Below are 16147 nucleotides of genomic sequence, written 5' to 3'. Positions count from 1 at the left end.
TCTGGAAGGGTTTTAGGAGGAAAAAAAAAAAGTTTGAATGAGGCTATGGAGGAAAGAAAGAGTGGATTCTGATAAATAGGATAGGAATAAGTATCATTTGTGGGCTGAAAGCACATTTGGATTTTTTCCCCATAATGGGCATTGACAATCATAAAATATCCAGTTCAAAGAAAAGCTTCCTCTCCAGGGTACAGTTTTCTATCCCAGTGGGACCTTTGTGTATTCCCGCAAAGGTATTCCTGCAAAGAAATATGGTAGACAGTGCTGGCTATGGAGATTCTCAGTCATCCAGGTCATAGTGGTTCCAACGGTGCTTTTTGAAAAAGTACTTGGGGGTAGACAGTACTGTTGCTTTGCAGCATGCCAACTTTATATTTACATTTTTAATTAAAATAGTATTTTAAGATAAGTTGCTGGGTAATGTTTCCTTTGGTTTTGTGTTGATTTAGCATTCTTGAATTGTCCTTTATTCAAGGAGAAAATAATCTGTAAATTTTGGGAGCCTTTAATTACTTCTGAAAATTAACAGAAAACCATGATGTTTATATAGAAAGGCCATAGTTATTTAATGTATAAATATAAGCCTTGTCTTCACTTCTTGGGGAAAATTCCATATGTATGAAACTCTGGATAAATTGTACAGATTTAATATTGAGTACAAACTTTGTATGAAGCTTCTACCTTGTCCAGAGTACATTATGGTGTATTAGCATAAATAATTGTTTAATATGGATTGCTTATTTGAGTTAGCTTTTTTTGGTGTAATATCAAGTATTTAGGACAGGAAGTCTCTTTCAAATTTGGAAAATTGAGTTTATATTTTCTTTTGCATTAGCAGCTCTACATGACTGAAAGCATGGTTAAAGTATTTATGTATTGAAAATGCTCAGAAATTGTCTTTGTTATTGTCATTAGAGTGGTTGTAGAACCAACGTTCCCATAGCAACCCGTTACCTTGTGTTTTAAAGAGAGCTTTGGAGACAAAACCAGGAAATAAGTTGAGAAATGTGGTTTCTCAAATGTGGTTATAACTCAACTTAAAAAAATGTTGATGGATATAGTTTTAGTTTAGTTTGTTACTCATGCATTGGACACATTACTTGAGTAGCCTTTACATCTTCAGTAGGTGGCGGCACCTAGCCACTTTTAATTGATTTTAGAAAAGATGAATTGGTCTGTACTAGGAAATCCCAGGATTATGGATTAGAAAACTGGGTGTGTGTGTGTGTATAGTAAATAACTTCTGCATTGATGCTATGAAAACCATATAGGAGTGTCCATATAGACACCAAAAGTCATTACGTGTAGTGCTCAAATTATTATGGCAATTGGGACCAGGAGTGCCGTTACTAAGTGATGGAATTTTAAAGTGCAACATCACATGACCCACATCACTTAGCAACAATAATCCTGGCAATAAACCTTTTGAATTCAGAGATATTTCCTCATTTTTCCATACCTGTTCCCACCCTCTATGTTGTAACACTGCTTCATTAGCTTATCTGAAACTCTTCGTTAAGTTTCTTCTCAAAATTTCTTTCTTTCTTGGCCATGGCTTCATTTCTCTTGGCAATTTCTAACTTGTTCTGACATCCAGTTGGTTTTCTCTTTCTTGTGTTCAAGATGATTAGTCTTAATCAGATATGAAAAAGTATTAAACTACTATATTTATTTCAAAGGACGACTAATTGTTACCCCAATAATTTATCTTTAGAATAGATGGATCAATAGATTTACTAAAAAAATGGAGCAAAACCTTTTTTCGCTAATCTTTCCTTTTAAGGTCAGGGGTCATATGCAGAGCCAAGTTCTTTTTTGAGGAGCTATGGCAGTACTCAGGTGAACTGATTTTTTATTTACATAGGGTGGGATTCAGCTGGTTCGGCATGGTTCGTGCGAACCAGATGCTAATTTTATATCTGGTTTGCTGAACCAAGAGTTGCAAGAAGTGGCTGGCCCCGCTTATCCCGCCCCTCCTCTCCCAGGAGACTCCACGCCAGGGGTGAAATTTGACCGGTTCAATCCGGTTCGGGCGAACCGGTAAGGGTAGCGGCAGGAGGCTCCGCTCACCCAGACATCATCATGTCCTATTTTTGATGCTCTGCGCATGCGCGGAGGGTCCTGCGTGCGCTCACATTGCGAACCGGTAGCAAGGATAAATTGATTTCACCCCTGATCCCCGCAGCCCATTTTGGATACCAGGTAAGTGCAGGGCCTGCACAGAGGCTCTGGGAGGGTGAAAAACGGGCCTCCTGGAAGTTCCGGAAGTCCAGAAATGAGCCCATTTCCAGCCTCCATAGGGCCGAAGGAGGCCTTTTTTGCCTTCCCAGAGGTTCAAGGAAAGCCTCCGGAGCCCTTGGAGGGTGAAACCCCCCCCCCCACCGTGATGCAGGAGGCCGAGTAGGCCACACCCACCATAGCCACACCCACTCAGCAACCAGGCAGAGAAACAGTTGCTATAATTTTTGAATCCCACCCCTGTACTTACGGTATTTATTTAGACTGGTATGCTTTGAGATAGAAAGGTTACTGAGTTCATTCTGCATATCTACATTCTTTCATGTGTAAGCAATGCTCTCTTCTTAACGGTTACATGTTTCAACATCCTCCTACTTCTTTCCTTTGATTCCTAGCAGTAAAATGTCACATAGTTGATTGCTGCAAGACTTTCTTACTAACTAAATATTCCACTGGAAATTTTGTAGGTAATTTGATATTCCTCATCTTTTTCCACTCTGCGTGGTGATTTTCACTTCATCGTGTACTTCAGATACTTTGCTGAAATGCAGATTGGTTGCATTTTTTGGTATTCAGAATCTAATTGTGATTTTGTGCTAGCACAAAGCCAATCTTCTTGCATATGTTGGCATTTCTACCGCTTACACCTCTTATATTCCTGGTGATTGGAGTCTTTCTCAACACTATAGAATAAGATGCAGAATATTTTATGAGATATTGCAGGGAATTCTGTATGTATCTCCCTGAAGGCCCCTGGGACCAAAACAGGCCATGGGGGAGACCCCCCCACATGCGTGTGGGACCCCCCCATCCCTCCATGCATGCACACATGTCTCCTGCATGCGCCTCATCCCCTGCGCATGCATGGAAGGGACCAGAAAATCAGCTGATGAGCAAGTGGCACACATACATGCGCGGTGGAGCTGAGCTGTGGTGATGGCTTCAGTGCGCGCAGAGAGGGCTCCGCTGCCACCTGTGGTAGGTATGCCATAGGTTCGTCATCACAGGCATAGCCTATAGTATAACAGTGAGGAAACAAAATTACTGTTTAACTCTGTTGCATGTGTAAAATGCCAGCCAACTGCACTATTTTAGAGCTGCTGAAATCAGAGATACTTTATTAAGTTGTGATATATTTTTTTTGTTCCAATTGCTGCTTTTGTAAATTTTAAAGGGATGGGATTTGGCAATATTGCTGATTTGGCTGCTACTTATATATTCTTATAACTGCCTTCCTGACTGTGGAACATTAGACCACGCATTTAATAAACTAAATGGGAAATTCCCTGAACTCAGTTGGAGTTCTTCAGAATAAATATGCATTCACTAATTTCAATTTCCTTCAAATTCAGTGAGTTTTTCCCATTCAATTACATTTTAAAAATAATTTTGACTAAATGTGTAGCATTCTGAGTGTGGGCAACTTAATTTTTCCTAGATGTCACTAGTGAACTGGATTGTTTCAATGTTCCCTAGCTTGTGAATAATGCCACCTGCCAAACTTAATTTTCAATAGAATGTTTGCTTTAAGGCATTCTGATGGTGAAATGTTCCCAATTAATGTAATAATAGTTACTTCCATCTTGTGATTTCATTACAGCTGTAAAATGGGCATCCGAGGATGTAGCTAGAAGGCATACGTCACTGTTGTCACAAATCTCTACTGCTCTAATTCAAATAGTAGCTATGTTTATTTGCTTGTGTATTATGTTTAAAAGTATTTAATAGTAACAGTAATAGTTAATAATTAACAGTTCAGCATACACAATTAACTTTAACACTTACTTTATTTTTGGTTTGTAGTTTGATTTTACATTATATTCTGGTTCTAATTAACAGTATTTATGTTATACTTGTAAAGTTTTGTGCAAAAATTAATTATGGTATTTTTCAGAGTGTAAGAGGCACCTTTCCCCCCTTAAAATTGGGTGAAAATTTAGGTGCATCTTATAAACAGAATACGGGTGTTTTTGGCCTCCTGAACCCTCTGCATGTCACGTTTTTGCCCTCCCCGGCCCCCAGAAGTACTATGCAGTGCTCCGCACATCCCATTTTTCTGGTTTTCGGCTCCCAAACCCTCTGTATGTCACATTTTTGCCCTCCTAGGCACTCTGCAGTGCTCTGCACAGCCCGTTTTTGCCAAAAACGGGCCCATTTTTGGGCTCCCGATCCTTCTGCATGTTGCATTTTTGCCCTCCCAGAAGCATTCTGCAGGCCAGAACCGGTGCATTCATAGTGAAAACGGGCTATGCAAATCACTGGAGAATGCTTCTTGGGGCCTGGGAGGGCAAAAACGCAATGCACGGAGGGCTTGGGAGCCTGAAAATGGCCCCATTGTTGGTAGAAATGGACGGTGTGGAGCACTACAGAGTACTTCTGGGGGCCTGGGAGGGGGAGAAACTGATGCGTGGAGGGCTTGGGAGCCCAAAAATGGGCCCATTTGGGGCAAAAATGGGATGTGCGGAACAGTGCAGAGTGCTTCTGAGGGCCTGGAAGGGTGAAAACTATTTTTTTCTTGTTTTCCCCCCATAAATTTAGGTGTGTTTTATAGTCCGGTGCGTCTTATAGTCCAAAAATATGGTAAACATTGGTTTCTGACCTTCTATAAAGCACACAAAATTTAAGTAGACTATGCCTTGGTCCCTGGTCAAGAAGTTAATTTGATCCTCTGGTGATAGTCTGCAGGGGAGGAAACAAAACTTACTGGCCCATATTAGAGAAAAGTTCCACTCTGACTCTTCCTTCTTGCCTCTCCTATGTAATTTAGATCAGAACATCCAGCTACTAGAGGGAAAATCCCGAACCAGTTAAAAGGAAAGTCTCAATTAAGTTCATTGGGACATTGTACTCAGCATAAAAACAAAAAGAAAAAAGTTCAGGATAGCCAATAAAAAGAAACAAAATCAATCTCTGTCTTCTTGCCATTGTTGATTCACAGGTAAAACCAAACTGCCTTATGTGAACCCAGCCACTAAAAATGTTGTACCGAAAAGAGGTCATTTCAGGCCTTGGAAGTTGAATCTGGGTTGAAGTTTTTGTTCTTAGAGACTGAAAAGCAATTGGCAGCAACTAAGAAAGTAATCATAGATTGTAAAGAAGAGGCTTTGCGATATAAAATGGTAGTTTCAGTCATGGTTTGTTTTGGCTTGGTAGACTGGTGGTCAATGTAATATGTGATTTTTTGCAATTAAATGGGAGTATCACAACTGAAAATGGCTGTATTGTTAACTTTTGTATTATTTTAGAAATTTTATTACATCTTTTTGGCTCCACACTCTGGAAGCCCCCGATCCAATCTGTCACTGCTCTTTCTCCCAGTTTCATGTTTACTAACCTATATACAGTGTGAGTATTTTTGGAACATTTTAAAACCCACACAATGGAAAATGAATCTACTCATGTCAGACACAGATTTGTAATTAAAATTAAGTTTCAGTCTTACAAAGAAATTTTACCTGTGCAGGCTTTTAAAAAAAGGACCACATCCTTTTTCCACCCCCTACCCCTCAAACTGGAATGAAATGAGATGTTATTTGAAAGTCTTTGTTGAATAAATGTAAAACTACTTCATGCAAACATTCCACATTTCAAACCCATTCATTTTGTCATATCCTACTCTAAATTAGGAGATATACAATGTTTTCTTTTTCACATTCATATATGCGCCAAGGAGCAAACATTTGGCCTGTACTCTGCAAAGTTTGTTCATAGTCATCCCTCCCACCCTTTTGATCAGAATGCCGTTTAGCACCTTCTCAAGTATACTTAATAAACTCCCAATAGTTTTTGTATTTTCTCTTTGTTTCCTGGGGTTGAGGGAACAGTACCTCCATTCTTCCTACTTGTGTATCAGACATAGGTTCAATCTTAAACAACTTGCTCCAATACATATTTAACCATATTTAACCATTGTCTTGAAGCACGTAATTCTTCTTTTTTATGTCTTTCTCCTTGGATAGTAATGTTTCAGTACTATTCTTTAAAATATTCCTGTCAATTTCATGCTGATCTTGAAAACACACTTTCCGGCTATGCTTCACAGTTACATCTCAAGTCATTTAATTACTTTTATTTTTAATTTACTCGGTTCTGCTCTCTATATACACAATATGTACTTTTCTTTCATCCTTAGGTTTTGCAGAGATTATTCTGTTTCATTTATTTTTCTCATGTATTGTTTATTTCACTTCACCATTCTAGCAGGTGTCCGTTTTCATTTTTTCATCAGTATATTTGTGGCACTTTGTAACATAATTCTTTTTACTCCAAATAAATAGACTTCCAAGTAGATTACCTGTTTCCTTACATTTCTTTCCATTCATCTAGTTTGGAGACAGTTACAATTTTAGGGGTTTTTTCATATAGCGCTACTCTCCTGCAATCATTCTATTTTAACTCTTATTTCTCTCTCTTTTTTTCTATTTCAATTTTTTTTCATATGGGATCAATTATGGGATCAATTAGTACAAAAAAACCCACTCATGACCCTTGTATCATTCATTTGTTCTCTCACGTTTTCATCACAAACGATCAAATCAACTATACTTTTAAATTCCTTTGTATGCCATGTTTATGAATTAAGGAATGCCTCAACTGTGCATTAGAAACAAGCAAATAAAAGCAGATACTCACCAAACAATATCTGTTCTCAATTTTTCTTGAACATCTGTATGTCCCAGTAGTTTTTTTAAAAAACCCACATATCATGATACTTATATCATTCCTACACATTTACTCACATAACCAAACTGAATAACTTTCTCTTTGGGTCATATTCATTCAAGAATTTTGCAGCTTTCCCCCAAATCTATTATTTCTTTCATTAACACTGTTTACTGTAACTAGCCGATGGATTCCTACTTCATAACAATCGAATAATCCATACCAATGCATAACAATCTATGTGTTCCCAACTCATTTTCTAACAAATGTATTTTCAGACAAATATAGTAGATTTTCAGAAAATGCATTTTCTGACAAACATAATAGACTACAACATACTACTTGGTAAGATAGAAAAATGTGGGTTATACAGCATCACCACCAGATGGATTTGTAACTGGCTGACCAATCTCACTCAACGTGCAGTCCTCAATGGAACTGCATTTACATGGAGGAAAGGATGCAGTGAGATACCCCAAAGTTCTGTCTTAGCTCCAGCACTCTTCAACATCTTCATCAGTGAATTGGATGAGGGGATAGATCAAATTGAGCTGGGAGGAGTAGCCAACACTCCAGAAGATAGGATTAAGATCCAGAAGGATATTGACAGACTTGAACATTGGGCACTATCTAACAAAATTAAATTCAATGGTGAAAAAAATTAAAGGTCTACACTTGGGCAAGAAAAACCAAATGCACAGGTATAGTATAGGTGATACTTGGCTCTTACCTGGTGAGAGAGATCTTGGAGTCCTAGTAGACAATCACTTACATATGAGCCAGCTGCAAATATGTACTGCAGCTGCCAAAACAGCCAATGCAGTCCTAGGCTGCATTAACAGAGGGATATAATTAAGATCACGTGACATGTTAATATCACTTTATAATACTTTGGTTAGACGACACTTGGAATACTGCATGTCGTTTTGGTCGCCGCGATGTTGAGACTCTAGAAAGAGTACAGAGAAGAGCAACAAAGATGACTGGAAGCTAAAACATAAAAAAGATTGATGGAATTGGGTATGTCTAGTTTAATTAAAGAAGGATTACAGTGACATTATAGCAATGTTCCAATATCTAAGGGGTTGCCACAAAAAAGAGGGAGTCAACCTATTCTCCAAAGCACCTGAAGGCAGGACAAGAACAATGCATGGAAACTAATCAAAGAGAGAAGCAACTAGAACTAACTTAGAAATTTCTTGATAGAACAATTAATCAGTGGAACAACTATTCCAATACTGGAAGTTTTTAAGAAGAAATAGGATAACCATTTGTTTGAAATGAAATGGGTTTAGAGAAGGAAAAGCAAGTCCTGATACGCTACGTGACACTGCCGTGACATGAGTTTGACACTCCTGGCATAGAGTTTCCTGGCTGGGCAGGGGATGGAACTAGAAGACCTCCAAGGTCCTTTCCAATTCAATTATTCTGCCTTCCCCCATTACTAACCTGTTCCTTCACTTCCACACACACATTCATCAACTCCATGCTCAAAAATGATCATCATCCTTTAAATCTGTTCCCCGTTTTCCAGGGGTTGTTAAACTGAACATTTGTTTTTTTCCTTATGCAGTAATGGTCTACTACTGTACACAGTGACGTGCGGTGAGGTTTATGGCTGGTGAGGCACTGACCCAGTGGTGGGTTTCAATTTTTTTTAGACTTGTGGACTTCAACTCCCAGAATTCCACAGCCAGGCATGCTCAGTTCCGATTTAAAGTGACAGCATTTTTTTTCTCCTTTGCGAAAGAAGATTCCTTCTTTCTTTTTCTTTTTCTTCTCCCTTCCCCTCCTTCCTCCCTCCCTCCCCCTCTCTCAAACACACACACACACACACACACACACACACACACACACACACACACAGAAGTTGGATTGGACTACACATACTTTCCCCCAGCCCCGGAAGGATCCAGCCCAGCTTCAACTGATTACAGGTTTGAAAAGGCAACATGGCTCTCCCTGCAATTAAACTACACTTTGAAGTTTGAAGTTTGAATTCCTCCCCCTCCCTCCGATCCACACGTACCTTTTCCAACTGTTTCAGAGAGGATTTCAACTTTGCTGTTGCCTCAGGGCCTCTGAAGAAGCCCCGCCCAAACGAGTGCCCTCTACTATGAGACAGGAGAACTGCGTGCCTCACTTACGTCAGGAATGTTTAGGCTTTTAACCCTTGCTTAACTCTGGTCAAGTGATCATAAAACGCGTAAAGTCAGACTAGATGAGGCATGCAGTTCTTCTGCCTCATTGTAGAGGGCACTTTTTTAGAGGCTTTTTTAAACAGTTAAGCAGAGTCATCCTCAGCTCTCACCTTTTTCCTTTTACATTTTTTTTTTCTTTTCATGATGACAGTTGTGAGGCTGTGCCTCCCCTGACTGCACGTCACTGACTGTACGTTTGTCCTGTTTCTACAAATAATTTGTGAGAAGCAGTATTGTGCTTTATACCTGATCAGAATGTAATGATATTTATTTCTGTAAAGAACAATATTGTCAGTCGTGATGCAAGATATATTTTCCTTGTTACAATGTTCTAAAAAGTTAATTTCTCCAGAATACTTCATGTGTTGTGGCATCATTTTCATATTGAGGGAGAATAGTTTCAGTAATTTTTCAAAACAAATTATTCCTGCTTAAATGGAAATCAAAGAAAAATTTATCTTACGGCAATAAAATTGGAAATACAATAAATTATACATAATGGTTTGTAGAAATTAAAGAAAAGAAATCTAGTGCCTAATTATATTTGAAAATGTCTTTAGAGATAACTTTATGGAAAGCAGCACAAAAATATATTAAATATTTTTTTTCTTCAGAAGAATACACATACAAATAGAGATGATTCATTATGGCATAGTTTTTTGTGTCTGTCTTGACATCTTAAAGACAGTTATCTGCTGGTTTCGCTGCTTCACCATTCATATTTATCTCTTAAGATTCTATGATAGCATTGCTTTTGTGGCAATATATTAAATTCCAGGAACTTATTCTACTTTCCTAAAGAGATGGAAAAACAATTTATACCAGATCCTAGGGCTCATATTTTCCTCTTGAATCAATTCTTCACATAGCAGTGAACTGAATTGATATTTTTATATAAGCACAAAATGAATCAATGAAGCGTTTCAAACATTCCACCTCTACGCCTTATAAGGATGAAATATTGTGAGTACTTCTCATACCACCAAAAGTAAATTCACCTGAAAGTGACTTCCTTAACTGTGACAAAGCTGTAGCAGGTTGCTTGAGTCATAATTTCTTTGTGCTTTCTTACGACACTATTGAGGGAATTCCCATCTGAGAAATCTTTATATGATCTGAGAAGGAAGACACGTATATATAAAAAAAAACCTGACCTTTTTAAAAGCATGACTTATGTGTACTGTATTATTTTGCAATTTACTCCCTATGACTGGAATGTTGAGTCTTTCGGGTAGTATTCCTGATTTATATAGTAATTCTGTGCACTTTTGATTGTCAACGATGGTCAGCTGCTACATTCTAATTAATTGCTGTCAGATCTAAACAAATATGTAGCTTTATGCCCAGGTACACATCTACACCTGATGTTCAAACCATGTATGTCTAGTTCTCAATCTATTCTTGGATCTACCTGTAATTAAGTTATTTCTCATCTATACAGTACTAATATCTTGAATCACGTTTATAATTTGGTGGAAGCATCTGCTATTCCTTCCATTTTCATTTATCATATATATCACCCACCCAACAATGTTCACAGTCACTGTTCGCAAAGCTGTTTTGAGAATTTATGTATTTATTTCAAATTTACGTAGTCTTCCATCTCTCAAAACAAGTGGTTCTGGATGGCATACAAACAGTGATATCAAATTATTATTATTTTAAAACATTAAAAATGATAAAATGGAATTCCTGCGTTACTGCTAAGTAGTTTGAAAGACTGTGACAAAAGACTGAAGGAAACCCTTTGTTCTCCAGTGCAGTGTCTATAAAACATAATACTTTAAGCCATGGGTGTGTAACCTTGGTAACTTTAACACTTGAGGACTTCAACTCCCACAATTCTCCAGATACCTATGCTGATTAGGGAATTCTGGGAGTTGAAGTCCACATATTTTAAAGTTGTCAAGGTTGACTACTCCTGCTTTAAGCTGTTTTACTCAGTCCTTGCAATTAAGACATGGCTCTATATCACTTAAGCTTCCACTGTCACTACAAGTAAAGATCATGAAACCAACACTGATCTCAAGAACAATAGGAGAAGGAGAAGGAGCACATTTCCCACAATCATCTTTTTCATTCACCAATCTTCTCAAATGTACTGAATCTCCAAAGTTCTATGTTTGTCACAAACTTCAAACCTGCCAGTGTCATTACAGAAAATAAATAAATTATATTAGATTTCATTTCAACAGTTAAAATCATTTGCCATTTTTCTTATGTCTAAAAATAGTTTGTGTCTTGTTATCTGAGAAGCAGTTATACATAGGAGTGAAACCAAATGGGAAATCCTCCTATACGTATACTTATAGCCCATCATAATAATATCCAATCTTTAAATTAAATAGAAGAGCAAACTATTAGAAAGAGAAACAGACTAATGTATTTTCAAAATACCTGAAACAAAAGTACCTCTTATCTATTTGAATATGGATCACTTTTGCACAAACATATGGGATATTTATTATGCAAGCATATGGTAAACGGATCTCTTTTCTAATAATCATATTTTTATTATTCCCTTTGTGGTTTAGGTGGGATTATCTTAGATTTCTCTAGTCAGGTTATTGCTTCAATATCAATTTAATTACACAGACAGGCTAAACAACTGAGTTAAGCAACCCAATTTAAGGAAAGAATTCTTCTTAAAACAGTGCAAAAGTCATATGGTCTAAAGGACATTGTCATGTCTTAGGTTTGGGGATACACATTAGCTGGAATTATGCAACATAGTGAACTACAAATAACAAATGACTTTTACTCTAGCATGTTCTGTAGCTCTGGTTCGGTTTCATGTTGATCCCAGAAGACTGTAAATTGCATCATCACGATTAAGTCCAAATAGTGATTATTAAAAGAAGAAAAGCCACTCAGAATATGGGTGTAGTGAGAAACCTTCTCCATTTTCAGCCTAGATTTTTCTAAAATCAACACTTTAACAAATTTAGATTTTTTTTTAATTCTTCATAAAGATGAATCTATCATGTTTCATCGCTAATCTACAAAGAAAAGAAAAGAATGAACAAGATCTACATTTTAAAACACTCTTTTCCTCCCTGCATAGTTGCTGGATGTGGTCGACTACCTAGCACAGAAGTATCATCGATTGCTTGTCCTCGGGCGTCGACACATGCTGAAAAATTCATTTCAGTGGAAAAAAAGAGACATGGATGACATGCAGAAGAAAGCAGATTTCTTCTTTACTGATAATACGTATGTTATTTGATTTTTAGAAAGTATCATCTTTAGAAATATTTGCAATAGTTCCAGGTTGCATATAAGCATTGAGACTGAACAACAAAAATAATATATTGTATTTCATATATAAGAATGCTATATATTCTTGATATACTATGTTTTATTTTGCAATTTTGTAATATTTTCCCATAGAATAGATAAATGCATCCTTTTCACTTGTTATTTCATCCAGAACAATGCAATGCTGTTGTTTACGACAGTCAACAGCTTTGCATACCTGATTACCTTTGAATATGATAATGAACCACCCCACAACTCATATGTTTTTATTAACAAATTACAAGAAAAAAATGATAATATAACTATATATCCAACCCTCTCCCCCACCATTAACAATACCATTTTAAGCTTAAAGAAGTTAATAGAAACAAAAAAATAAAATAGAAACATGTAGAAGATGTTAACATCTTTAACATTTAAATATTTTCCCACAAATCTGATAAAAATAAACACTCCGTGCCAAAAATATGTCAACTAATCACATAACCAATTGTATGGATCTATGAGGTTCCTCTAATTTTTACACCTCCAACAGAAAAATGAATATGACACAGTATCTTTTAACTAGTCTTATTTTAATTTCTATTTAAATGCAATTTAATGAAACCTTATCAAATGGAAGTTTTCAGTTTAAAGCAAAAAAAATGTTGACATACATTTCAATGCTTAACAAATACCTGTTTATTTCTTTGAACTGATAGGAAATGTAATCATCTATTTTTAGGTAAAATCTGTAAACTACTATTTATTAATAAAATATAGCTGCACATATTCTATCATCAACTTTTAGAACAACTTTTAGGGAAACCAGGAAACAAAACACTTCACTTGGAGAACTATTTAAATAAATAGCTATGATATGGACATAATGCTAAGATCAAACAAGTTAAACGCCTCATAGTTAGGGTCTTCAAATAATTATTTGAATCAGTTCTATAGTACTTTACTGTGCAAACTACAATGGTGTACATAATATTTCTGTTTGCCTTTTTAAAAAAAATAGGTCTAAAGATGATCCATTTCTGCTCTATGCCACTTTTCACTCAGGTGGTCACTGTATGATGGTAACTAGAGATCTATTACGGGATCACAAAGCTGTTCTTTCTGATACTGTTACTCGACGCTTGTTTTTTAAATGGCAACGTGGTCATCAGATGGTAGTGTCAAACTATGTTCCAGGAAAGATATTAACATTTGAGGTATTGTTGCACATATTAGTGCTATTCTTGTTTAATAATTATCTAGCATGAGTGATAAATCAAAGGGGATGTAGTCTTTGTAAAGGAAACCCAGATGATTTTTTTTCCAATAAAAATGTCCTCAGCATAATTTGTAATGTTTAATATTTATATACTGGTTTACTGAAGAATTGTTTTTGGATTACATTCCGTTATGAGAAACCACTTTTATCAATGCTTTGCTTGTAATCTTACGTAAGAGAATGTATAGATAAAGATGGAGAGGGGGGGAATGGGACCTGATTCAATTTAGATGCTCCCTCAGTTCATTACTGGAGGATACCAAGTTTCCTACCTTTGGTTTAAAATATATTATAAAAACTTAATATTCTTGTGCAAAATATATAATGCAGTCCTGTTGTTCATTATTTTTTAATAGGATGCTTTGCCATATGATACAATTGTGCAGACTGATGGTAATACATGGCACATTCCCTATGATGACAACTTGTCCAAGAGAGTTTCTTACGAAATTCCAATGAAGTGGCTCTGTCTTCAGAAGAAATAAAAGATGTTTTTTTGTTGTTGTTCAAAGTGAAAATGTATGCATGGCACCTTTATTTCAAATAAATTTCAAACAAACCATTTAAAACGTATTCATTTTCTAAGACAACAGACCCGGACTTAAATGAACCTCTAAGTTACAAACAATATTTAATTCTAAAAATATTGAAAATTGTGATGCAACAGTTTTCCTGTGCACCGCTTGGAGAGTCCAAGCAATGGGTTAATTTAGTCTGGTTGCCCTGGATACTGAGGAACTTTTTTTCTCCCTTTAACCACACCTCCTCGTGTGATTATTCCCAGAATTAATTTCCTCACTGCCCAGATCGGATGCATATTTGAGTTCAGGCTATTAATCCTTGGCTTGGACTCTCCAAAATTTTTGGAAAACCTTTTCCTCTTCAAAACGAACTTTTCTCCTTGCCTTTTTATTCTTCTGCAATCAACATCAGCTATCTCAGAGACCAGGAGGTAAGCGTGTGTGGGGGAGGTTTTTTTCTCCACAGCCTCGCACTCGTGCAGGCTTGGAAACTTGCCGCTTGCTCCCAGAGCGCGGCAACAGCGGCGAGGAGGTTTTTTCCTTTATTTTTGGCTCGGTTCCCTCCCCGGTTGTTATTTTCCAGCCTAGTTTTTTCGTTTTTTTGACTCCCCTGCGTTTTTTTCCACCCCCCAGCCGCCACGGAGCTACGAGCGGCCCGGATTGATCCTGGCTGCCGCTCTCCTCTCTGCCCAGCTCCTCGCTGTTGCGGCGGCCATTTTTAGGCGCGAAAAGTTCGCGCCTTAAATTTAGGCCTCTGCCGCTCAGCCACGCTCATGCAGGAGGCCGCTTGGTGGCTACAGGGCCTAGCCGGGCTCACCCAGTGGGCCCTCGGCCACCACTCACTGGACATCAGCGGCGCTGGTAATTTGGCCACCACGTGTCCTTTGCACCGGCACAGGGAAGAATTTTTTCTCTATCCTTAAGATCTGGCCAGGCCTTCGCCCTTTTTTTGAAGCTCTAGTTCCCTGGCCTACTGGCTTCCCTGTCTCTCCTGCAGGGGTTACTGCAGCCTGAGCTGCGGGCCCACCTCATAGCTCAGCCTCCTGGGTGTCCATCCTCCCATTTGGCTACTAGTGTTAGGCTGAAATGGATTTATTAAGTTTTCCTATAGCTGTATTATTAATCATAATTGTCTTTTTTCTTTATGCCTTTCAGTGTAGCCAGTCGAATTCCGCTGCAGCCTACCCGCTTGCCTGTTTTCTGCATCATCCTTGTGCGGTCATTGGCATGGAGCTGCCCCCTCCATCAGGTTCCCTTGAGGCTAGATCCGGCCCATCTCAGGCCCCTAGCAAGGATCCCCCTTCCAGTAGGGGTGGGAGTGTGGGCAAGGGCGTCTCAGGGGACACCCATAGGCACCCCGTCAAGGCCCCGTCTGCAGCCGAAACCAAGGACGCTGAGAGGCGCCAGCGGGCCCTTGATAAACAATTTGAGAAGGCCCGGCGCCAGGCTGGGACAGGGTCCTCCCCAGAGGTGGCCCCCGTTCCCCCATCCAGAGGTGATATCTTGGCATTGCTGAATGAGGAGGTAGAGTCTCAGGATCTGTCCCCGGACAGATCACTGGCGGAACCAGCTTCTCCTGCCCCGTCCTGGTCATATGAACAGGACCCAGTCCCAGAGGGTCACACCAGGGCTCCCCCGGCTGGGGGCTCCCACTTCCACCAGGACCCCAGGGACCCGGAATCAGATTCTGATCAGGAGTCCGAGCTGTCACCCCGCGTGCAGGCCTTGGTCGATCGTGCTATCACCAGAGGCATTGCTGAGGGCCTCCAAAAGCACTCCCCTCCCCCTTCGGGGCCAGGGACCACTTCCCGGGGCCCGCCGGCCCCCCCTCCAGCCAAGCGTGCCCGCCATCCGTCCCTTGAGTCATCCGTGGTCAGCGAAACCTCCGCCATCGAGGACGCTGACCAGGACGGCCTGGAGCTATCTGAAGACGAGGGCCTCCCCCCGGATGCCCCTGCCTTTTCCGGACTTTTCAAACCCACTCTCTTTAAGTCCATTCTCCGCAA

The 16147-nt window shown here is 38.8% G+C and overlaps 1 protein-coding gene across 3 annotated transcripts in view; it reads left to right on the top strand.

Annotated features, from left to right (window-relative positions):
- PRORP (protein only RNase P catalytic subunit) overlaps nucleotides 1-14189 on the top strand; it is a 51804-nt gene extending 37615 nt beyond the window's left edge. For 2 of the 3 annotated variants that reach the window (XM_081937876.1, XM_081937877.1), the window contains exons 6-8: nucleotides 12166-12314; nucleotides 13363-13558; nucleotides 13977-14189. In XM_081937876.1, the coding sequence (XP_081794002.1) occupies nucleotides 12166-12314; nucleotides 13363-13558; nucleotides 13977-14105 (474 nt within the window). In that variant the 3' untranslated portion in view covers nucleotides 14106-14189. The remainder of the gene's footprint in view (nucleotides 1-12165; nucleotides 12315-13362; nucleotides 13559-13976) is intronic. The other variant, XR_014174046.1, reaches the window with a different exon arrangement.
- The last annotated feature ends 1958 nt before the right edge of the window (nucleotides 14190-16147 follow it).

The sequence above is a fragment of the Natrix helvetica genome, assembly GCF_964273705.1.
Source record: "Natrix helvetica genome assembly, chromosome: 1".
Classification (NCBI taxonomy): domain Eukaryota; kingdom Metazoa; phylum Chordata; class Lepidosauria; order Squamata; family Natricidae; genus Natrix; species Natrix helvetica.
Note: the sequence above shows the minus strand (reverse complement) of the source record. Positions and strands in the feature narration are given on the sequence as shown.